The sequence below is a fragment of the Lutra lutra genome, chromosome 18, assembly GCF_902655055.1.
Source record: "Lutra lutra chromosome 18, mLutLut1.2, whole genome shotgun sequence".
In the NCBI taxonomy this organism is placed as follows: domain Eukaryota; kingdom Metazoa; phylum Chordata; class Mammalia; order Carnivora; family Mustelidae; genus Lutra; species Lutra lutra.
In genome coordinates this window covers 14935526-14960933 of record NC_062295.1, presented here as the reverse complement: position 1 = coordinate 14960933, position 25408 = coordinate 14935526, and the positions used below count along the sequence as shown (strand labels likewise).

The window sequence follows — 25408 nt, the reverse complement described above, 5'->3', positions numbered from 1 at the left end:
AGGCAACTATCATATGATCTCCCTGATATGAGGAAGTGGAGATGCAACATGGGGGGTTTGGGGGGTAGGAAAAGAATAAATGAAACAAGATGGGATCAGGAGGGAGACAAACCATAAGTGACTCTTAATCTCACAAAACAAACAGAGCATTGCTGGGGGGAGGGGGGTCGGGAGAGGGGGGTGGGGTAATGGACATTGGGGAGGGTATGTGCTATGGTGAGTGCTGTGAAGTGTGTAAACCTAGTGATTCACAGACCTGTACCCCTGGAGATAAAAATACATTAAATGTTTATTAAAAAATAAAAATTAAATTAAAAAAAATTTTTTTTAAATCCTCACAGTATCAGTAATGAGCGATTGTTATCCTTCTTTTGGAATGAAGAAACTGGCCGTGATCGTATAGTGGTTAGTACTCTGCGTTGTGGAATGAAGAAACTGAGGCACAGAGGTGTGAAGTGACTCATTCAAGGTCACTGACCATATCTTGCTGAGAATCTTTTGGCCTGGGAAGCACAGGGATTGGCCTAAGGAGAAGAGAAGGCAGCTCACAAGGTCACTGATGAGGAGTTCAGGGTCTCACAGCTGTGTGTATTTAATAGAAGAAAACACAGTCATTTGCCTAGAAGAAAAAATGGGGGTGGGGGGGTGGGGGTGTCGTAATCACAGAAAATGCCCTCTTCATTAATTCTTACAGAAATAACTTGGCAGGTATTCATTTCTCTGACGTTCCACGGGGAAATCTGATGTCAGGACCGCAGAACAAAGTGGTTTGTCACTTGTATCTGAGGGGAGATTTGATGGCGCCTTTCTGTTCGGCAGCAATATTCCTGCCTTAAGTATATTTTTTTCTACTGATGTCATGAAATCCTCAAAGTAACCGTATTCCTGTTTCGGAATAGCAGTAGGAAAGGAGAACTGCAAATCTTGGGACAACAGGCTGGGCCAGCCTGACAAAGGGCTTTCACCGGTAATGAAACCTCGAATGGCTTTGCATCACAATGAATCTCCAAAAAGCAAAATGAGATTTCTAATAGGCCTTTAAGCAGTAATATGAGGCCACCTTTAGTGACATCCCTGCTTTCATGGCTAAATAATGGGGCGCTGTCTCGTTCCCAAACCAAGAATAAGCATGAGAGCGCCAGTGTAAATCAGGCCAAATGAAAAGGACTTAATCTCTGGAGAGTAGTCCCTGGGAATTATCAATCATTTCAGCAGGCCAGCTTGAAGGGATAGAAGCCACGTCAGGCCCTTTTCTCTCTTTTGGAATCAGTGCAACTGGCTTCAGGTCAAATAAAACTAGAGGTGGAGTAGAGGCGACCGCTCATCATTGGGGAACTCAGGTGGGGGATGATGGGCCATGTCAGTCAAAGGAGAAGGCAGCACCGGAGGCTTCCCCCACAAGAGATTCCCCAGAGCAGACAGGTTTGTGTGTTTCTTTTCTCTTTTCTTTTTTAGATTTATTTATTTATTTGACACAGAGAGAGAGAGAGATCACAAGTAGGCAGAAAGGCAGGCAGAGAGAGGGGGCGGCGGAGCGGGGGGAAGCAGGCTCCCTGCTGAGCAGAGAGTCTGATGCCGGGGCTCGATCCCAGGACCCTGAGACCTTGACCTGAGCTGAAGACAGAGGCCCAACCCACTGAGCCACCCAGGCACCTCAGGTTTGTGTGTTTCTACCAGCAAAACAGAACCACTAAGTATGTTTTTAAGACCTGACTTGCTGGTAATGCTCATTTGTCATATCCTTTTCCTTTTTCCAGAAAAAGATTTATTTATTTATTTTTAGAAAGAGAGCATGAGTGGGAGTGGCAGAGGAAGAGGGAGAGAGAGAATAGCAAGCGGGCTCCAACTCGGGGCCTGATCTCACAACACTGAGATCATGACCTGAGTGGAAGTTAGGAGTCTGACGCTCAACCGACTGCATCCCCCAGATGCTCCCCTTTTCTTTTCTTCTTAAATGTGAATCAAATATATTTGAACCGTAAGAATTGATGCCATAATCCTGGGAATTTATTTTTCTGATTCTGTGTGTATGCATAAACCCACACAATTGCTTCCTCCCTTTTGGGTGCTAAGTAAAAGATTTGCAGGATCTAAAGAAGACACAGCATGCTTTCAAAATACACAAGGGAATCTGAGAAGTCAGTCTTTAAAAATCTCTGCATCCGGTTCTAAAACAAGAGGGACCATCCCAAAGTGGCATTTAAACAGAATAAAGTAGAAAGGAGAAAAGCTTGCTTTATATTGAAAACCGAATCTTGGAATCCAAATTCTATCCGCATTTCATTAGGTAAGAGATTATTGTTTTCTTGGAACGTGAGAGCACAATCCTGATGCAAAGCCATTTACAAAATGACACAGGCCCTAAATCAACCATCATTTATACAGTCTTTCAAGGGCCTCGTATCTGAAAACATCTACCCATTGTAAACAGCAGAAGGGATTATCCAGTCCCTGCCCTTGGCCTAAATGAGTTTCCCAAACATTCTGTTGGAGGCATCAGTCTTGAGCAATAAACTCCAAATATTTGGAAGAAGTACAATAGAGGTTCTCTGGAATGGGGTGTCCAGATATACGGTGACCAGCCTAGGACAGACTCCTTTCTGTGATGGGAGCAACAGCTCTGAAAGCCAGTAGGGGAGAGCCAGCCACATTTCTCTCTAGCAGCCTTAACATGTGTTTAGAAACCATGGTTACTAGGATGTGATCTGGCTTTCGCCCCCTCACTAACTCCACCCTGGGAGACCGACAAGCAGTTATTACCCCAGCATCAAGCTGAATCACCTAAGTCAAACACAGAATCAACTCCCATTTTGCCAGCCCCATCATCGGAAGTGGCATATGGGGCCAGTCAACAGAGCTCACCTAATGATGTGAGGAGGCCAGGTGCCCACCCCGCAGATACAGCCATCTTGAAAATCAGGGTTGTGATACTCAAAAATGCGTTTTGAAAAACATGTCCAGAGTGCTGTGCTCTTTGATCTCTCTCTCTCTCTCTCTTTTTTTAAGATTTTATTTATTTGACAGACAGAGATCATAAGTAGGCAGAGAGGCAGGCAGAGAAAGAGAGAGGAGGAAGCAGTCTCTCTGCCAAGCAGAGAACCTGACGCGGACTCAATCCCAGAACCCTGAGACCATGACCTGAGCCAAAGGCAGAGGTTTTAACCCACTGAGCCACCCAGGTGCCCTCTTCGGTCTCTTTTTAATGGGTTACGTGTTTTCTCTAATGGGACTCAAAGAAAACCTGAAGGAGACCTACCTCCTTCCCAGTCTCCCTCCTTCCACTCCAGAACATGAGCCTGGGCAAGGGTGAGCGTCTGGGAAGGGCAAACCACCTCCCTCTTCATGGCTTCCAAATCTTTTACAGGGGATCTTAACTTGTTTTGTGCCATGGACCCCTTTTTATGCTGGCAATTTGGATTTCTTCTCTAAATAATATTTAATGAAATATGAAAGTAAATATTTCAAAGCAAACCAATGATATTGCAACACAGTTTTCAAAAATATTTTTAAAAACCCAGTTGGTGATATAATAATACATATGCCTCTAGAGTGTGCAGTGAGTAAGAAGAACTAATAGGAGGTCAATTAACTAATGTTATTTGGAAGAAGTGACAGGAGTAAATGATATTTCAGGATTACCGCAACAACTAGATTGGGATGTCAAAAAATCTGATTGCAATTAGTGATGAAGACACTGGTACTGTGGACACTCCTGAGGTTTGTTGCCCTCGTTGATAATTAAAAGTGAGACTAAATCTCAGTTAGAGGCTAATGAAAACAGAGAGGCAATTTGTCCTCCTTCAAAGTTCAGGGACCCCTGAATTACCGACAGCTGTGGCTAGAGTTAGAGAAGAGGAGGAAGATGAGGTTTACATCTGGAATGAGATTGAGGACTAAAGATTTAAAACTAAACGGGACGAATTCCAATGAAATGAGACCATCTAAAAACAGAGAGTGACCAGGAACTTAGGGAATTTGTCCAAAAAGCTATTTAAAGGGCTGCCTCCCAGATGGAAGGGAGATGGTAGGGCAGTTACTGGGGGAAAAAATGAAAAGGGAGTTTCATATTAAAAGAAAAAGATTTATTTATTTATTTGAAAGACAGAGTGCGCTCAAGCCTGCATGTGGCGGTGGGGGGAGGGGGTGGTGACAGGGATGGGCAGAGGGAGAGAATCTTCAAGCACACTCCTCACAGAACACAGAGCCTGATGCGGGGCTCTGTTCCATGACCCATGAGGTCATGACCTGAGCCGAAACCAAGAGCCCAACACTTAATCGACTGGGCCACCCAGGTGTCCTGAAACCTTCATATTTTTATTCCCCCAAAGTTGTAATTTTTCCATAAAGCCCTTAAATTTTCAAAACAGAACTCTAATTTCTGCCAGTCCATTTCAGTAATTGGATCTCCATTCAGCCGGTTGCTCAGGCCTAAAGCCTCCAGGTCATACTTGACTTCTCTCACCCTACATACAATCCATCAACAAGTCTTCTTGGTTCCAACATCAAAATACCCCAAATCCAACCTTTTCTTGTCTCCCGCACTCCAAGCTGCCATCCCCTGTCTGTCAGTGCTAGGATCCCCAACTGGCCACTTGTATTGTTAGAGGTGACTGATCAACTCCCCTGCCAGCCGCCAGAGTAAAGTTTTTTACAAGATTTATTTATTTATTTGAGAGAAAGAGAGAGAGAAAGAGTGAGTGAATGTGTGTGTGTGTGTGTGTGAGAGAGAGAGAGAGAGACAGACAGACAGACAGACAGAGAGCAGGGGGAGGGGCAGAAGGAGAGGGGGAGAGGATCTCAAGCAGGCTTCCAGCTGAGCACAGAGCTTGACATGGGGCGAGATCCCAGGACCCTGAGATCATGAACTGAGCCAAAATCAAGAGTTGGATGTTTTTTGTTTTTTTCAGATTTTATTTATTTATTTGACAGACAGAGATCTCAAGTAGGCAGAGAGGCAGGCAGAGAGAGAGAGAGGGGAGGAAGCGGGCTCCCTGCTGAGCAGAAAGCCCAATGCGGGGCTTGATCCCAGGACCCTGGGATCATGACCCGAGCCAAAGGCAGAGGCTTTAACCCACTGAGCCACCCAGGCGCCCCCAGAGTGATCTTCTTAAAAGATAAATCAGATTCCCTCCATCTTCTGCTCAAAACCCTCTAAAAGTTTTCTGCACACTCAGAGGAAAAAAAGTAAAAGCATACTCTTTACCATGGTACTCAAAGACCCACCTACCCAAGTTGGGTACAACCTAGCCTGCCTGTCTGGCTTTATTTCCTACCACTCTCTCGGCCTCCCTCATGTCCTGTTGTCTCAGTAGTTAAGTTTGTTCCCATCTCAGGGCCTTCAGAGTGGCTGTTCTCTTCACCTGGAATGCTCTTCCTTCTGATCTTTGTAAGGGTGGCTTAAGGCCTCTGTGCAAATGCTACCTCCTTAGAGAAGTATAACTTCTTGGCTTCTCAAGGCAGCAGCAGCCCTCACCACAGCCCTGGGATGCTCTATCCACTTCCACTGCTTTATTTTTCCTTGAGCTCCTGGGTCTTCTATACATTATACGATACGTTTGTTAGCTTAGTCTTTGACTGTCTTCCCACTAAAATGTAAACTTTATGGGGGCCAAGACTTTCTCTCTCTTGTTCTCCACTCTATCTATAGTACCTAGAAAAGTGCCTGGAAAAAAATAAGCATTCAGTAAGGTGTTTTTTTTGTTTTTTTTTTTTTTTTTTTAGGGAGAAGCCGACTTCCCGCCTGAGCAGGGAGCCAGATGCGGGGCCCAATCCCAGGACCATGGGATCAAGACCTGAGCCAAAGGCAGATGCCCAACCATCCGAGCCACCTAGGCACCCCATCAGTAAGTATTTTTGAAAGAATGAATATTATTATAGGTAAGAAAACAGGGGCACCTGGGTGGCCCAGTTGGTTAAGCATCCAACTCTTGGTTTCAGCTCATGTCATGATCAGCTGGTGAGGGGATCAAGCCCCGAGTCAGGCTCCCTGCTCAGTTGGGAGTCTGCATCCCTTCTGTCCCTCCCTCTGCTCATGCTCTCTCTCAAATAAATATACAAATTAAAAAAAAAAAAAGAACACAGAACTTTCCTTACTGTCAGGATTTATCGGTGGTAGATCAGATTTTGGTCTTTCTCTTGCTTGGTTATTTTTTTTTTTTAAAGATTTTTATTCATTTATTTGACAGACAGAGATTACAAGTAGGCAGAGGAGATAGGAAGAGAGAGAGGAGGAAGCAGGCTCCCCATCGAGCAGAGAGCCCGATGCGGGGCTCGATCCCAGGACCCTGGGACCATGACCTGAGCCGAAGGCAGAGGCTTTAATCCACTGAGCCACCCAGGTGCCCCTCTCTTGCTTGGTTATTTGGCTGTCCACATTTCATCTTGCTAAAGGAGTGACTAGTATTCTCCTAAGATTAAGGATAAAATGAAAGCTGTCATTCTTTGGACACCTACTCTGAGCCCTCTACAATGGTGTCTTTAATTTTTATCTGCTCATCATACTCTCTCCTTTCTTGTGGCATCAGCCCTCAGATTTTGCTTTGACAGCTCACCTCCCTGTGTTAGGGGGAATGTGGGTCACAGCACATTACCCACCCATGACCGAGGAGTATGTCTGACACCCAAGCTTAGCCAAGCAGATGCTATTTCCCTAGACTGTGAATTTTTTTTTAAAGATTTTATTTATTTATTTGGAAGAGAGACAGAAAGCATGAGCAGAGAGAGGGAGAAGCAGACTCCCCGCCGAGCAGAGAACCCAATGTGGGGCTCGATCCCAGGACACTTAGATCATGACCTGAGCCAAAGGCAGACGACCAACCGATTGAGCCACCCAGGCACCCCTAGAATGTGAATCTTGAGTGGACTGGCAGAGACTACGGGATGCTTCCAAGCAGTGTTATCATGAAAATATGGGTCTCTGCTTGCCGGATCCCTACACCTGCTTTCTTTCTTTCTTTTTTTTTTTTTTTTAAGATTTTATTTATTTATTTGACAGAGAGAGATCACAAGTAGAGAGACAGGCAGAGAGAGAGAGGGAAGCAGGCTTCCTGCTGAGCAGAGAGCCCAATGCGGGACTCGATCCCAGGACCCCGAGACCACGACCCGAGCCGAAGGCAGCAGCCCAACCCACTGAGCCACCCAGGCGCCCCCTACATCTGCTTTCTAAGCCAGGTCCTTGCCTTTTCCTTCATGTTTGTGAGTTGTCTTTTTTCTTCCAGTATATACCCTTTTCCTTAAGTAGCCTTTAAATTTCTGTTGCTTGTGACAAAGCACTCTGATACTCTGATACCATCTTAAACCCCACGACCACCCTGTATTGCCATCCCCAAGTAACAGAAGAAAAGACCACGGCTTGTGAAGGGTTTGTTCCAGGTTGCCTGACCGGCAACATCTTTCCCAAGATGTCCTCATCCAATTCCCAGACTTTTGAATATTTATGTCCCCTTATATGATGAAAGACACTTCATAGAATTGATTCAGTTAAGAATTTTGAGATTATCCTGGGTTATCAGGTGGGCCAATGATGTAGTCACAAGTATCCTTGGGAGAGGGACGCGGAGGGAGATGCTACTACAGAAGTAGATGCGACAATGGACACCAGAGGTCAGGGTTATGCAAAGGGGTCACGCAGCCTGTGGAATACAGGGAGCCTCCAGAAATTACAGTAGGCAAGAAAACAAGTTTTCCTCCAGAAGCTCCAGAATGAATTGAATCTAGAATGAATGAATCTAGAATTGAATGAATCTAGCCACCAAAACTAGAATAAGTTTGTGTGGTTTGAAGCCACCAGTTTTGTGGTAGTTTATTAGCCAGCTCTGGAAAACTAATACACCAACTAATAAATGGCAGAGCTCACACTGGAACCCAGACTTGTCTGCCACGCTCCTTCACACAGGCTCCCTGAGTTTATTCCCAGTCACCTAGAGACAAGAGGAAGAAAGAAAGGAAGCGGGGCTGTGTGACTCAGAGAAAGGGCCACCCACGTGCCAAACCTCCAGCAAGAAAGAGACGCTTAGAGGATTTATGCATCCAGCATGTCCCAAATTCAGGAAATAGCTCTCCTTCCTTCCTATATGCTAATATAAAGAGCAAAGATGATTTATTATCCTCATGAGACTCCTGACCTCTGAAGTTACCCTTCTGTAAGACAAAATAAAATAAAATTATTTTTTTCCTGGGGCGCCTGGGTGGCTCAGTCAGTTAAGCATCCAACTCTTGATTTTGGCTCAAGTCGTGATCTCGGGGTCGTGAGATCAAGCCCCATATTGGGCTCTGCATGGGACATGGAGCCTGCTTGAGATTCTCACTCTCCTTTCCATCTGCCTCTCCCCACTCACACACACTGTCTTTAAAAAAAGAAAAAAAAAAAAAGATGTTTTCCTTTCCACAGGGTATGACAGCAAATTTTCTGCTGTGCCATTTAATTATGATCTTTAGTGCAACACGCGTGCTATTTCCTGTGCCATTTAGAAAGTACGAGTGTTTTTCTTCCCACCATTAACTTTCACACAAACATGCCATCATATCACTGGTGCCTGTCCTCAAATGGCATGGTGACAGTTTTGTTTTCACCTCAGCTTTTGGTTATAAGATACCTTTCACTGACATGAAAGTATCGTGAATTTTTTTTTTTCCTTTTGGTCTAAGGGTAGAACTTAGCTGAAAAGACATTTCACCCTAACCAAGCTTTTCTTTTCTAAAACACCATCTTTGTCTCATTGAAGGTCTCGGCTTTAATCACGTCTTTCATGAGCCTTCTCCCCTGGGGCATGGGACCAGATAGGCAGCAGGGAACTTTTGTTCCTTGTGCTTATTTAGTGATTTATTTTTGCAAATGAACCTGACCCATTCTTTCCAGTCAAAATAAAAAGTGAAACTTTTCTTGTTCTTAATATCATAGCAAATAGTTTCATTGTTTCTGATTGGCTCATTGAGTCGGGACTCTATACCACGAAAGAGGATGATGCCAGATTCTTCAACAGGAGTAAAGCTATCAGGCAATATGATGTAATCCACAACCGTTGAAAGGTGGGGAAGAAAACAACCTGTGGAACTCTGATTAGAGCATGCGGTAGATTGCGTTATTGGTCCCAGTTATTACTCTTTTCCCTGGAAGAGAATTGTGCGTCTCTACTCTGCCATATGGTTTGCAGTTTCTGCCTAGGGGGGTGTCAATTTCCCCACAGCACTGCTAGTTGGCTTGGCCATGGACTTGCACTGGCCAATGAAATGTGAGCAGAAGAAATGCTTGCCACTGCATGGGTCAGCCATTGCTCTCCTCTCTCTGCCAGGAGAGTGAGGGGGCAGGCTGTTCCTTCATCCTGGGTCCTTGAATGAAAAACTACAAGGAACCAAAGTGACATGCAGCTAACACAAAAAAGGGTGAAGAATAAACATCTGCCACCGTAAGGCACTGAGATCTGAGGGTTGTTACTGCAACAGACCTAGAGAGAGCTGACTAATTCAGAATACTGGTGGGAAGTTGGGACAATACCATGTAGGAGCACGTACAGGTTAGGACTCTTTCACTTGCAAGTATTAGAAACTTAAGTCAAGCTGTCTTAAGTAAAAAATTAAAAATTTTAAAAAAGGCTTAATTAGGGGCGCCTGGGTGGCTCAGTGGGCTAAGCCTCTGCCTTTGGCTCGGGTCATGATCTCGGGGTCCTGGGATCGAGCCCCACATTGTGCTCTCTGCTCAGCAGGAAGCCTGCTTTCCCCCTCCTCTGCCTGCTGCTCTGCCTACTTGTGATCTCTCTCTCTCTCTGTCAAATAAATACATAAAATCTTAAAAAAAAAAAAAGGCTTAATTAAGAGGGGTAGAACTGGCTTTAGGCATGGCCGTATAGAGAGGCCCAGAACAATGCCATAGAGTGAAACATCCATTTGAAAGATTTTTAGGTCTAGAGTTATTTAATTCTATGATTATCCTTGATTTTAAACCTTTCCTTTTCACTGTATAGTTTATTTAATAAACATGCTTATTTTGTATGTGATAAATCTTATTTTTATAAACCTAAGAAAAAATTTAAGGGTTGTCAATGTCTATAAAAAATAACTACATAAAATACAGTTATTTAAAGAAAAAAATCACAGAAAAGAAATGGATAACTGAGAAAGGATGGACAGAGTGAAGAGTATGCTAAATTATGGGGAACCTGTAGGAGAAGGGCCCACCATTTATGTGAAAAGAGACTGGCAGCCACCCATGACAAATGACCCTAACCTACCAGCTGTGATCTGGCAGTATAATGACATCAAGCAACACAGACATCTGGGCCTGGTAGAATTTGTCTTACCAAGAACATTAAAATAGAGCCATGCTCACATTTTAGATGGCTCCCCAGGCTGGTAGACAGGGTTCTCTGAGGCAACAAATGCTAACACACACATAATATACAGAGTACTATCTTCTACAGCAGCTGCACTCTGAAATCAGCACATAAGATGAAAATCCCGTCTAGTCAAAATTTCCCCTTAACAAACCTTAAATTACCCATAGCATCTTTCAATTAGTATCACATAGCTGGTGTTCTCCCAGTCTGAGCCCTGATCACTCTAAGTGCCAGGTGATCTAAGAGGCAGTGGAGCAGATGGGTTAACCATTCTTTTTTTTTTTTTTAAGATTTTATTTATTTATTTGACAGAGAGAGAGAGATCACAAGCAGACAGAGAGGCAGGCAGAGAGAGAGGGGAAAGCAGGAACCCCGCTGAGCAGAGAGCCCCACGTGGGGCTCGATCCCAGGACCCTGAGATCATGACGTGAGCCGAAGGCAGAGGCTTAATCCACTGAGCCACCCAGGTGCCCCTGGGTTAACCATTCTTTATGGCATGGCATCAGCCCCCAGGCCGCCTGAGTTCAATCCCATCTTGTTGTTTGCTAGCTTGTGACCCCGGGCAGGTAAGTTATCTCTGTGCCACGTTTCTTTCTCCGAAATACGCTGTCATCGGGACCACTAGTATTCATGGAATACCCAGTGTTCCCTTAGGGATCTTGGCCTCCCTTGAAGTTGGTTTGGGTTCAGGCTCTGTGAGAAGAGGCAAGAAGGTTAAGAACATTCTAGACAGAGAAGGTTAAGAACTAGGGTGCCTCTTCCTTTCTTTCTTTGCTTCAGTGACCTCAAAAATCATATATTCTAACTAGCTATAAACCAAAGGGCTGTCCAACCTGCGCCTGTCTTTGTACGAGCACAAAGTAAGCTGTTACTGAGTATTTCAGTGTTATTTACTTATTTATAAATTTTTTAATGTATTTGAGAGGGAGAGTGAGTAAGAGAACATGAGAGGGGAGAAGGTCAGAGGGAGAGGCAGACTCCCCATTGTCAGAGCTGGGAGCCCGATACAGGACTCGATCCTGGGACTCCGGGATCATGACCTGAGCTGAAGGCAGTTGCTTAACCTTCTGAGCCACCCAGGTGCCCCTCCAGTGTTGTTTTTAACTGCAACCTAGCCTAACATGGCCTGACGAATACAAGGGGGTATAAAATTCCCTACTCTGTAGGATTGTTACCCAAGTTAAATTAGGTCTTATTTATCAATTGTTCAGAATAGTACCTGAGTAAACACCACATAAACGCTTGGTTGGCAAGTAGTTATGTAGGCAGACAGACATACAGATAGACAAACAGAAGGAAGCAGTTGCCTTATGAGCCACTCATGTTGCGAGGGGCACATAACACTGGGAACAACTAAGGAAAGAGCTGAGTCATGTGTCCTATTTGTGCTGAACCTCCAGAGTGGAATGGCAAGGGGAACTGCTTGAATTTTCAAAAATCTTATTTCCTTCTCTCTCTCTCTTTCCCCCAAAAACATATCACTGAATGAGTATAAATTAAGGACATGCGTAGTACAATTCAACTATACACAAAAACTGCCCATGAAGACAGGACCATGTTTATCTGTGTCATATTTCCACAGTGTAGAGTAAGAAGGCTTCTTTTTATCCAATAAGCAGTAGCCAACCAGCTTGTGAATGTGTCTGCTCTGTAATTTTAGAGCACATTTCAGCATTCAATACATATTAGCTGAATAAATGAACAAATAAATAACTCCCTTTAAATAGCTGGAACACAGCTGTTTGTATACATATCAGTACTGGAAAAATGGTAGCCTCTTCATAGTTGCACTAGAATTCCTCTCGGGTAAAGAATTAGCTTTGTTTAGATGAAAGACCATTTTACAGATGAAAAAACTAAGGCTCAGAGAGATGAAGTCATCTCTGCCCAGCTAGAAACAGTGACGCTTGGTCTGTAAGGTGGAGATGCGATTCCAGAGCCCAAGTTCCTAATCCCTACTTTTCCACAGTCGCCACTTTGTCCTCTAGGATACTCTTACACCACCTCTGACGGCTCCAGGATGTGACCTGCTGTCATCTTCTCCAACCCATCCCCCACCAGCCTTCTCAGATACTTCTGTATTCAAACTGATGACACCTCCAACACCATGGCTTCCAGTCCACATGATTCCATGACCCCCATTTTCCATTGTGTCAGTCACTCAATAGAACAGCCATATCTTAGAACAGGTTGTCCCTGAAGACTGTCATATCTCAATTTTCCAAATCCCCATTCTGATCTTAACCTCCTCTAATCCTTCCATCTTTCCCACTTACTCACATATATTTATTTTTTTTAAGATTATTCATTTATTTATTTGACAGACAGAGATCACAAGTAGGCAGAGAGGCAGGCAGAGAGAGAGGAGGAAGCAGGCTCCCTGCTGAGCAGAGAGCCCAATGCGGGGCTCAATCCCAGGACCCTAGGATCATGAGCTGAGCCGAAGGCAGAGGCTTTAACCCACTGAGCCACATAGGCACACCTGTATTTTTAGTCCCTATGCAAGACTAGGATTTGAGAAGGTTACTGGTATCTAAAACAGAGCTCAGCAAACTATAGCCCATGGTCCAAATTTGGCCCGTCACCTTTTTTTTTTTTTTTTTTTTTAGATTTTATTTATTTATTTGACAGAGAGATAGGGAGAGCAGGAACACAGGCAGGGGGAGTAGGAGAGGGAGAAGCAGGCTTCCCACCAAGCAGGGAGCCCAATGTAGGGCTCAATCCCAGGACCCCTGGATCATGATCGGAGTTGAAGGCAGACACTTAACGACTGAGCCACCCAGGCGCCCCGACTCATCACCTATTTGTATAAATACAGTTGTACTGGAATCCAGACATCCCTGTTTATACACGTACTACCTATGATTGCGTTCTTGCTACAATGGTTGAGTTGAAGTAATTGTAACAGAAACCATATGTAGCCTGCAAAACCTAAGAGATTTATCCTGCTCTACAAAAAGTATTTGTTAAAAGGAAAAGTATTACTGGAGCAATGGTCTGATCATGTTAACCCTCCTTCTCTTTGGTGCTGGGGAGAAGTGGATTTGGCATCAGAAGGAGGATATGAAGGGCAAATGAGGCTGAGGTATGGGAACTGTTGGGGAGTCATGCACATTCAGAACCAGGTGTCAGGAAGGGCGACAAACGCCTCCCCAGCACCACTCTCACTTGGTCCACACCTGCTACTCTGGTCTTGCCCCCAGAGCCATTTTCCTTCCATGCCATTTGAGTTTCTCAGCATGATCACATGAAAACTCAGTGTCCCCCACTGTCTGTCACTCCAGCCACCTCCAGTGGAGAACAACTCTCAGCCCTTCCAGTTGACTCTGCCAGTCATAAGATACCTCCTTGCCCACGGTACATCCATCGTTCAATCAAGCGGTCATGAGGAGCTTTGAAAAATCTCATTGTTTCTTTTCCTTTTAATTTTTTATTGTGGAAAATTTCAAAGACACAAAAAAAGGAGACAGAAAACAAAAATGAACCCAAGTCACCATCAGCCAGCTTCAAATATACTGTTCTGCATGTCAGTTATTGAATGTCACTCCCCCAACCCTGTCCACAGACATTATAATACTTCATCTTTCATTCATAAATATTGTAGCATGTTTCTCTAAAAGGTAATAACTTTTTAAAATCATGACTATGAAATGATTATCATACCTTAAATAAAAGAACAATAATTCTTTACATCATCAGCTGCCTCCTAATTTTTCTTTCTTTGAATCATGATCCAAATAAGATCTACCTATTGAAATCTCAAAATCCATACAGACCCCTACAGTCCCCATCTTAATATCTCCCAAGTTTGGTACGTTTGTTACTTCCAAAGTGAACACATAATGGAGTGTTTCTCTCTCTTTCTAAAAATAGGTTGTTAAATCGTTAATAAATTTATTTATTTATTTTAAAGATTTTATTTATTTACTTGACAGAGAGAGAGAGAGAGAGAATACAAGAAGGCAGAACAGCAGGCAGAGCAGAGGGAGAAGCAGGCTCTCCATGTAGCAGAAAGCCTGACGTGGGGCTCAATCCCAGGACCCGGGATCATAGCCTGAGCTGAAGGCAGACACTTAATGACTGAGCCATCCAGGCGCCCCTCCTTAACAGAATTTCAAAAATATGTTAGTTTTTGAGAAAAACCTAAGATACTATTCTTAGAAAAGTTAATCATGTTTTCCTTTTATTTAAGATCCCCTAGGCCCAGTCTAGACATTTTACTATATTAGCTTTGCTAGTCTTCAACCCTGATTTTACCCAACCATCTGTTTTCTCCACCCCCTTTCCAGGGTTGCAGAGGGTCGCTGGTGATAAATCACAAAAGCAGGCTGTTTATATTCACCCCCCAAATTCAGGCCATCAGCTGGGCCATCCCTATTTATCCCTAGTTGATTCCCTATCAATTTCACAATGGCAGCTGCTACAACCCCCTCCTCCATCCCCCACAAGCCTCCAGAACCTGCTTGGGCCTCCCTCTCAGCAGATGCCTCCACACCTACACGAACAAGCAGAATGACAGGACCCACCATGAACTTGCTCAGCTTTTCCCCTTCCACCTCAAATTTCCTTTCACTTGTAGCTCTGGTCTCAGAGCAAAACATACATCTTCTTATATCTAATATATGTGTATGCATGCGTAGAGAAGCCTCTGAAAAGAAGTCCACTAAAATGTCAACAATGTTTAGATCTGGAAGGCTGACTATTAGGTGAGTTGCACCTTTTTCTTTTAGCTTTTCTGCTTGCTTTTACTTCTTTCTCTGAGCATGTAACATTTTTGCAAAACCCATAATACCATTTCAAAATGTCAGTGATCCCCAAGAAAATGTAGGAGATTCCTATGAGTGAGGGACTTTCAATTTTCCCATATTCTCCATTACCCTTTGGGGTAGGCAATGGTGCCTAAACATGTCCACATCATGATTCCTAGAACCTTATGTTTCCTTTATAATGGCAACAAGGACTGTGCAGATGTGATTAAATTAAAGACCTTGGGATGGGGAAAATATTCTGAATTAGGTGGGTGAGCCAACGTAATCAAAGGAGTCCTTCACAGTTGAAGAGGGAGGCAAAAGAGAGTCAGAGAAATGTGACTAAGAACCCATGATCAGAGATAGGCAATGCTGCTGGCTTTCAAGACAGAGGAAGGCACCACCAGCCAATACGGGAAGCCTCTAGAAACTGCAAAAGGCAAGGAAATGGGTACTCTCCTAGAGCCTCTGGAAAAGAATGCAGTCCTGCCTGCACCTTGATTTTAGCCCAGGGAGACCCATGTCAGGCTTCTGACCTCCAGAACCGTAAGAAAATAACTTTGTCAAAGCCACCAAGTTTGTGGCAATTTGTTACAGCAACAATAGAAAAGTAATATACTCCAACTCCCTCCCTACTGGTCATTCAAATTAACATAAAAATCTAAGTGCAAAAAGTGACTTGCTTTGCAAACAACTAGAAGACTAGCCATGGTCACCACTGCCAACCACATGACTTAGAGTAAGTGCCTCCTTCACTGCATCTCTGGAACCAACTCTGTGGTACTCCCAAAGTTTAGCTGTGGTCCATCTCAGCTCAATCTGTACATCTGACATGGGAACCCTGATTCCAAAATCAATGTTTCTCTCCAGACCCCACTTCTGAGCTTCAGGCCAATATTCCCAGTACGGATGTCCTAGAGGCACCTCAATCTCAATGTGCCTTTACCCTTGAGCCTGCTTTGCTGGCAAGGTCTTTTTCTTCTATCATGGGCCTCCCATTTGCCCAGCAAATCTCACCTTTTTAGGCACATCTCTTCTCTATCCCTAAACTCATCCCATACCATCCATCCACTCTACCCATCCCAGGTACCTCCTTTTCCATTCCTGTTGTCCCAGTTCAAGAGGGTAATCAGGTTTTCCCCAGTTTCACATATCTCCTGCATTCTTGGGAGTTATCTTGCCAAAACAGCCTGCTCACATTACACCTCTGCTCCAAAATCTTTTAATATGCTCTCTTGCTTATGGGATAATGCCCAAACCTCATGGTTTTACTGAAAACCAAAATCCAGCCCCTAACTCCCCTCCAGCCTTATCTCCTATCCCATCCCTGTATCGTCACATGCTCTATGAGCCAGCTGTGCTGGTTTCCTGTGCCTGGATCAAGTCCTGCCTTCTCCCACTTTCCTGCCTTTGGCCTTGAGTACCCTTTTCTGTTGTATCTCTCTTCCTAAGTCCACAGAGTCCTTTGACGGCATCTGTAGCACTAGTAAGCCACAGTTTACTACGGGCTGACCTTGCTCGTGATTTCATTTGCAGGTGCATCATTTCACTGCATCTTCCTAATTTTCCGAACTAAACATTTCACTAACAAGGAAATGGAGGTTCCAGGTTACAGAGTGACCTGCTGTGGCGCTTTTAAAATATGTCTGCAAAGGGTCTGATACTCCTCTCTTCGAAAGGTAGAGCCTAATCACACTCCCTTTGAACGTGGTACTTGAGCTGTACTTAGAGACTCACTAAATTAACCAACAGAATGTGGTCGAACCTGCAGGTGTTTGGCTTTCCAGATCGGATCACAAAAGGCCCTGCGGCTTTCTTCTTGGTCTTGACTCTCTCATCCTGAAAGAGGCGTCACCACATGGTGAGGCTACTCAGCCGCCCATGGAAAAGCCCATGTGGAGAAAAACTGAGGCCTTCAGCCACCAGCATGTGGGGAAGCCATTGTGAAAGTGACCCCTCTGGCTCAGTCATAGCTTCAGAAGACTATAGCCCCTACAACATCTTGACTGTAGCCAAGGAGAGACCTTGAACCAGAACCACCCGGCCAAGCTGCACCTGAATTCCTGATCCACAGAAACTGTGAGGTAATAAGTATTTATTGTTTCAAGCCCCTAAACATTGGGGGTAATTTGTTACATGGTAATAGAAGCTAAAACACCCAGGGTCATGTGACAAGTAAGTGGTAGACTAGTGATTTGAATGCTGATTTGTCTGTCCCCAGAGCTCATGCTCTTAACCCCAGTCCAAAGCTGCCTGAAGTGCTAGTTTATATTTTGCTTCCTTTATAAAACATTGACGGAGTTTTCTCTCAAAATTCATTTTCCTCCAATCTGTACCTTTAAGCCCTATCCAAAATGACCATTTATTACACCCCCAACAATCACCATATTTGCCTAAGACCTACCTCACTTTGTTTGAAACTTCCTAGCTCCTTTCAGCTTTAGTACCTACATACTAATGTTGTTGGTAAGATTAAATGAGATAATACGTGTAAAAGTGCTTAGCAGAGGAATGACTAAATTATACTATTTATTACCTCAAGCATACTATTTATACTGGTATAATTATACTATTTATTTAGACACAGACTGTCTTCTGCTGTAGGGATGAGGTCTTGACTCTGGCTGTATATAAGAAACACCCAGGAAGCTATTAAACAACAACAACAACAACAACAACCCCAAACAACAATGCCTAGGCTATACCCTGAATTAATAGGTCTCATTTACCAGGTCTTGGGTGAAGCCAGGCAAAAGCTTCCCAGATGACTTTGTAGTGCAGCCAAGGTAGAAACCCACTGGGTTAGTTCAGAGGTTCTCAACCAGGGGCTACTTGGTTGGCTCCTTGCTGCGCTCAACTCCTCATGCTCCTGACATTTGCTAGTGTCTGGAGATATTTTTGCTGGTGATGGCTTTAGGGAGGTGCTATTGGCATCTGGTAGGCAGAGGCCAGAGAATCTGCTGAACATTCCAGAATGCACAGGCCTGCCTCATATCAGAGAATTATCCGGTGCCAATTGTCATACTGCTGAGGTTCAAAAAACCTGGATTAGATATTGTTTCCCAGGTCCTACCCTCATTTTACTTACCTCTCTGACTCATCTGGTCAAAAATATCTTCAAGAAGGATACAGTACCTGAGTCTTTGCCTCTCAAAACCAAATCTGGGCACCAACCAGCTTGGCCTCTGCCCTAACTGGGCTGGCTCCAAGCCTGCCTGGAGGGCCTGTGAATGGTCTTATGCTTCCCCAATTCCCTTCAGTGCTTCCACCTGTATTACAACACTCACTACAGGAACTATGGCTGGTTGTAAACATGGCTCTCTTACCCCAGAGCCAGAGCCATATTTGATTCATCTCAATTTATTCTACACCAGGCTCTGTGCATTGCACGTGGTAGGTGTTCAATAATTTATTACATCAAATTAGATTAATATAATTTATAGTTTAAAAAAAAATTTTTTTTTAAAGATTTTATTTATTTGACAGAGAGAGATCACAAGTAGGCAGAGAGGCAGGCATAGAGAGAGAGAGAGAGGGGAGGAAACAGGCTCCCCGCGGAGCAGAGAGCCCGATGCGGGGCTCGATCCCAGGACCCTGGGATCATGACCTGAACTGAAGGCAGAGGCTTTAACCCACTGAGCCACCCAGGTGCCCCAATATAATTTATAGTTTTAATATACTTCTTGGCATCTCTTTGGAAGGTTATGGAAATAGAGAGTACAAATGCCAGTTAAGGTGAGAGCTCTTATGCTTTTTGTTCTTGCGGAGTTAAAGTGAAATGATTGCTTTGGCTACTTCTCAGTATACTTATATGCACTGCCAGCAGAAGTTAGCAACCATTTTAAATTAAGATATTTGTATAATAAGTGACTGGGGATTTGAGAGGACTCTTCTTTAGAGAAGTTCTCATATCTTTAAGATTCTTTTTCACTGGGTCTTGGAAGTGGGAAAATGTTTCATTTTCAAGGCAAAGCAACAGAATGATTCTGAAAAAACCTGGTCTTAGAAAAACATGCAAATATTCCATTTATTAGTCACTTATACTCAATACATTATGGGTCTTCCATTTTCATAGTGGGCAAAATTAGGCACAGGTTTAGAAGCTGAATTTAAAAACAAGGTTTTCCAATATCATTCTCCTTCAATGTGTAGCTACTCTCAGATTTTTAAAAAAAACTGGTAATGGGGCACCTGGCTGGCTCAGTTGGTAGAGCATGCAACTCTTGATCTCAGGGTTACAAGTTCAAGCCTCGTGTTGGGTGTGGAGATTACTTTAAAAAAAACAAAACAAAACACCCTCTTAAAAAACACTGGTAATACCTGGGGTACATTTAATTCTCAAAATTAAGAAAGTCAAGAGTCTACTCAACTTGGCATTCTCAAGAAGGGCAATTTAAGTAAAAAAAAGTGACATTTGAGGGTTAAGGGCCTAATTTAAGGTCTTTTGTTCAGTATAATGTGGGGTTTTATGAGGCTCACTTAATTTTCTAATGCCTCAGTTTCCTGAAATTGTTCTTGCAAAGGGCTGGCATGAAAACATTTCAAAACAACAGGTTAAATATATATCATTTTCTCTTGAGTGAGCTATCTTTCTTCCACTTATGGCTTAAAATAGTAGACCACTGCTTAAATGTCATCTTCCAAGTAAGATCTCTCTTGACCACTCTATGCAAAAATTAAGCCCCCTCAAATACTCTGTATTCCCCCCTCACTGCTTTATTTTTCCCTACAGCATTTAATTATTTACTTATTGTCTGACATCCCCCACTAGGATATAAACTCCATTAAGACAGGGATTTGGGGCTACTTTGTTTACTGCTTTACCTTCAGCATCTAGAATGATGTTTGGCACATTGTAGTACTCAATAAATATTTATTGTAAGAATGAGTGTATTATGCAAATCTAGAAATGAAATATATTGCAACACCATCAAAGGCATGAATGAGATGTAACTGAATCAACAGGGCTAGATCTCCAAAGCATATATTTGAGTCAAATAAAAGCAAGTTGCAGAATAATGCATATATTTCCTCATCTGCAAAATAGGGCTGGTAATAGCATCGTTATGAGGATCAAGTTAGTTCATTAGTGTTAAATGCTGAGAACAATGACATAAGCATTCAATAAATGTTATTTCTCATCATCATCATTATATTGATGGAAATTCACTTACAGCAAATAATACTAATAATTTTTTATGATATAATCTAATTTCACATTAACCACCAATTCTATGAGCTCTGCAAGGATGCACTATAGACTAAACTGATTACATTTGTGAGGAGAGAAGAGTCATATTAGAATGATGGTCAAAGACAGTTTTAACTGCATCTCTCATGCTCTAATATTTTAAATGTAGAATTGATGGGTAACTAAAAATTAACTAAAAAATCAATGTTTAGAAAAGTTTAGTCATATTTCTTGAGACAAAATAACCTTAAGAGGGAGGAAGAGGGAAGGAGAGAGTACAGAGAGATGAATTACTTAGGATAAAAATTTTTTAAAGTTTTCTGCTTTATTTTTGAAATGCTTTTTGAATAATCATCACATGGGTAGGATTAGCCTAGGCTGAAAATAACCAGAGATAAGAGCCACAAATATAATTGACCAGGAGTCCTGGGTGAGTTACATGAGTTAGCTGGATTGGAGAAAACGATCATTAACACAATCTTAAAATAGGAAGAAATTATTTGAGGCATTGTATTGGTACTCACTGATGCTTCAGCCACTGGTCCACAAACGGAATGGAGAAGAATTCTGTGAAAGCCTCCCCTATCCTCTTTGGATTTTGACTGGTAACGATGCCATATGTTTGGTTGACAAGAAAACAATAAGCAAAAATTCAAGTCAATTGTTGCTATTCTGTTTGCAAATTAACACTATTGAACCCTTAGGGTCATTGAATATTCGAAGACAAGCAAAACTTACTTGTATAACCACTCAGTCAGAAAATCACAGGCAATGAATTTGGTTCTTTTTCTCTAAAGAGAAAAGAGAGAAGACGGAATTAAATTATACTCTTTGTCCACATGTCTGAGTAGGACAAAGGAGGAGGGGATAATTGCTTTTTTGTGTTAGGGGAAATAGGCACAAGTCTTTTATGAGGTTTATAAGTATGTCAACAAACAGTAACTTGGGGTGATGCAAAGAATTCTGAGGACATTTCTCTAGTCGTCTTTGGACAAGCCTATTTTCTGACAGCAGGGACTGATAAAAGATAGTGCACATAGTAGGAGGCAACTACATGCTTTTGGAATTATCACAGAAGGATTTTATTTAAATCTAGACCTTGAAGAACACCTGGGTGGCTCAGTCGGTTAAGCATCTGACTCTTGATTTCGGCTCAGGTTATGATCTCAGGGTTGTGGGATTGAGCCCTGCACTGGGCTCCTCGCCCAGTCATCCCTGAAGGACACAGCAACTCTAAAGAAAATGGGGTTCTATTAGCAAGGAAGAAGGGAGATGCTGCTGGCTAGACCACCAATGGCAGATTCCTAACAACACTGTACTAGATCCTGGATCCAGCTATACACAAAGCCCCAATCCCCTGGCTCATGTCCTCTGGTATATGAGCAAATATATGTTTATATATATATATGTATATATATATTTTTTAAGATTTTATTTATTTATTTGACAGTGAGAGAGAAACAGCGAGAGCAGGAACACGAGCAGGGGGAGCAGGACAGGGAAAGCAGGCTTCCGGCAGAGCAGGGAGCCAGATGTGGGGCTCGATCCCAGGACACTGGGATCATGACCTGAGCCAAAGGCAGACACTCAATGACTCAGCCACCCAGGCACCCCACGAACATATTTTTTTAAATTAAGCCAGTTTGCATTCGGTTGTTTATTGCTTACAACAGGAAGAGTTTTAACTCCTATTCCTTTCTTTTCTAATCCGCTAATCCCCATTTGTCCTTCTAGATGCCAAGAAAGAACCCATTTACAAGAATTCTGATTTTTTAAAGTAGAAATTAATGATATAATTCTGGACAATTTCTCTTCATTTTCTTCTCATAATATTTTATCATGAAAATTTTCCTACTTTTTTCCTATTTTTCCCCCTTCACTTCAAAACAGCCAACTCAGCTTTATAATCCTAGATGAGCTTGAAAAGATGGTTATAAAATTGATTCTCACCAAAAAGGAAAGCTCCACTTAATATTTTTTACTGAAAGCTTTATTATAGCTGTTAGTAAATAAAATATGGTGGTGTCTGAGTTACTGGAGATTGTTTGCAGTCTTTTACCTTCTTGCTGATAGCCTTTTATTAAAACATTGAAATACTCCTGGTCAGGGTAATAAAATTAAATGTTCCAGCCCATGGAATGGGGTTCTCTAAGCCTGCCTTGCAAGAGTAGGTTATCCCTTCAAAGAGCCATCTTTAACCAAAATAAGAAAATACTTGTACAACAATGCAAATATGTATCTAGCATGAACTGCCATATAATAATTTAAACAATTCAGCAATTGTAAGATGACAGTGTCTCTCTCTCCCGTCCTACAAAAGATGCATTGTTCCCTTGGCATTTACCGCGCCGTTTGGTGGTAAAGATTCCTTCTACCAAGGGAATGCAGCTTAACTTACTCTATTAAATAGACTTTTAAAATAGCCAAATGGTCTGATGTATGAAGGTCATGCAGACAGATTTAATCACTTTTGATGCAAAGAAATAAAATGGAAGAAATTGTGTTTTCCTTCTGTTCTGGGCAAGTGTGGACGTGCCATGCATACTCAGACACTTGGAACAGTGGTGATATTGTTCAGCTGTTGTTTAGTTTAAAAATTATCTGCTGGGGAACTGAAAGAGAGAAGGGAAAGCAAATGAAAAGTTGTGGTGAGTGAAGAGATAAGAGAGGAAGTAACCAAGAGAAAAATTAAGGAGCGAGATTAAGAAAGTGTGGGCACCCAGGGTTTACGTAATGTGGACAAATACACTGAGTTCATGATTATTAAAGGGTGAGTATGTCTAAGTTTGGGCAGGCAGAGGAAACAGTTAAGACAACCTCAAGGTTAAAAAGCCATTTTTTAAAATCCAGAATTAAAAGGAAAAAGACTAAATGTCAAGGGAAAAGGCATCATCATGTCATCATGAGTCGGCAGCTTACTTTAAAATGCATCCAAAAAACAAGGTAGATGGATAGAGGGATGGACTGATGGACAGATATGCAACCAAACAAATAAAGCAAAATGGTAACTATAGAATCGAGGTTGTAAATATGTGGGTATTCCCTCTGTAAGTCTTTTAATTGTTCTATATGCTGGAGAAATTTTGTACTAAAGTTCAGGGAGGGGTTGGCGGGGGAGAACATCATCATAAAAGGCTGAAACCCAACAGGGAGAAAAGACAGAAACTAGAGTTCGATCCAGGGGTCATGTGGGGTATGCATACAGGAGACAGACTGGAGGTGCAGAGACTGGGGAGAGAAACTTCTAGCACTGGACAGGCACTGAATCTGCATCAGGTAATGAATGTACTTCCACCCAAGAAATGTCAAAAGCACCTGCTGTGAGGTTAGTGAATTGAAGTGTGGCTTGCTATGACATTGTGTTCATTGAGACTCTGGGTTTGCAAGGGATAGAAATATGCTCAGGTTACCTTGGTTACTAGGTTTGTTTTTTTTTTTACAAATCAGTTAAGGATAGATTTTGCTGAGAGGCTTTTATCATCCATGGTTTATTTCTGACTCATGTTACATGAACGTTTCAATCAACAACTGCTCCATGTTGTCTTTACTCTCTCTGAAATATCACTAGTTATCAAGTGAAAAGACTATGGTGAACCATGCTTTGACTCTCAGAGCGTGTGTTTGGAAATGACATATGTCACGTCCATACATTGCTTTGACCAAAGCAGTCACATGGCCTCTCCATTAGAGGAGCCCACAAACATCTGTGAACACTAATATATTCTATCTGGCACGGGGGGTGGGTACTGTAAAGGTAAAAGGAGTGGAAGGAAAATGGGAATTCCTCTGACTGGGGGCAGGTCTCAGGGAGAAGTAACCAATGTCCATGGCTGTTCAGGGCACAATTTCTAGCTAACCACAGTAGCTTCGTCCATCAGTAGCTTTGTGGCTCAACAATTCTCATTCTTGATCTGGTGGGACTAAGCCCTTTGTCATCGCTACTCCCCAGGAGGAAGAATCTGATTGGGTTGGTAAGGTACAACTCAGGATAGGCCATTCCTATTGGGCAGAGCAATTGTATCAGATCATTTTATAGCCACTTGGCATCCTAGAGTGGCCTCCCTAAGTGTGACACTTATTTCTGGCTCTATCATTTGCAGCCAGGGTGATGGGGATGTGGACAAGGCAGGGACAGAGGACTGAAGTTAAGGCTGTGGGTATGGCATGCACCTAGAATGTCACAGCCTCCTTTCCCACATAGGTATTCTCCACGTAAATTGCCACATGCTGGAGACCCCCCCCAGACACGACAAAAGCAGTAAATAACTCAAGCTAGAAATGAGTACATACTTGGATGATAACCAGAGGCCAAAATACTTATCAAAGCAAACTTCAAACAGAAGTCCAGTTTTTCCCGCAGTGCATTAGAATTTCATTAGAGAAAAACAATACTTCTCAAAAGAACCTAAAAATATGTACTCATAACACAAAGTATTGACCAAGACTTTCAGCAGAGGTCATGTGGTCATTTCTAAAAGTGTTCTTAATTAAAAGGAGTAATGCTAAAATAATTCTACCACACCTTTCCTGTGAGAATCTATTTTTTCCATTCCTTAGAAAACTTTTTCAAACAAAAGCTGATGGTATTTCTAACTCCCTTATTAGTCAAGGCCAGGAAGTGGAGTTTCTTCCTTCACTGGCCAAAGCCCTTGCACTCTTTAAAAGATATTTGGGTATTTTGCTCAAAAAATAAAAAATTACAATAAATGACCATTAGGTGGTAAGGACTCTAAGAAGAAATAGAAGATTCTGTTTACCGAATTATTCATAGTGGCAAATTTTAGTGTCATGAGATCATCGAATGGCTTATCAGGAGTTAGAAATAATTTCCTGATGCTAACTTTTGTTTACAACACTCTTCATTGTAATGGAATTTGATGAGCAACCAAAGCGAAAGGGAAAATTTTATGCTACGTGGGATAGGATAGGAAAAGAGATGGAAAGTCTTATCACCTCTATCCAGACTCTGCATTTAATACATATTCAAAGCTGAGATAAGCTTTATTTTCAGGCATCATTTTACTAATACAAAAAATTCCTGATTTCTTTCCAAATTACGCAAGGTGGACTATTCCAGTTTGGCCTTGTTCAGTAAACATTTACTGAGGACCTACTATGTGCCAAGCCTGTATTGAACA

The 25408-nt window shown here is 42.5% G+C and overlaps 1 protein-coding gene across 1 annotated transcript in view; it reads right to left on the bottom strand.

Annotated features, from left to right (window-relative positions):
* Positions 1–25408, bottom strand: part of IQCK (IQ motif containing K) — a 106824-nt gene that overhangs the window by 74916 nt on the left and 6500 nt on the right. The window contains exons 2-3 of the mRNA XM_047713201.1: positions 21009–21061; positions 20795–20872 (exon numbers count right to left, since the gene is read on the bottom strand). Coding sequence (XP_047569157.1) covers positions 20795–20872; positions 21009–21061 — 131 coding nt within the window. The remainder of the gene's footprint in view (positions 1–20794; positions 20873–21008; positions 21062–25408) is intronic.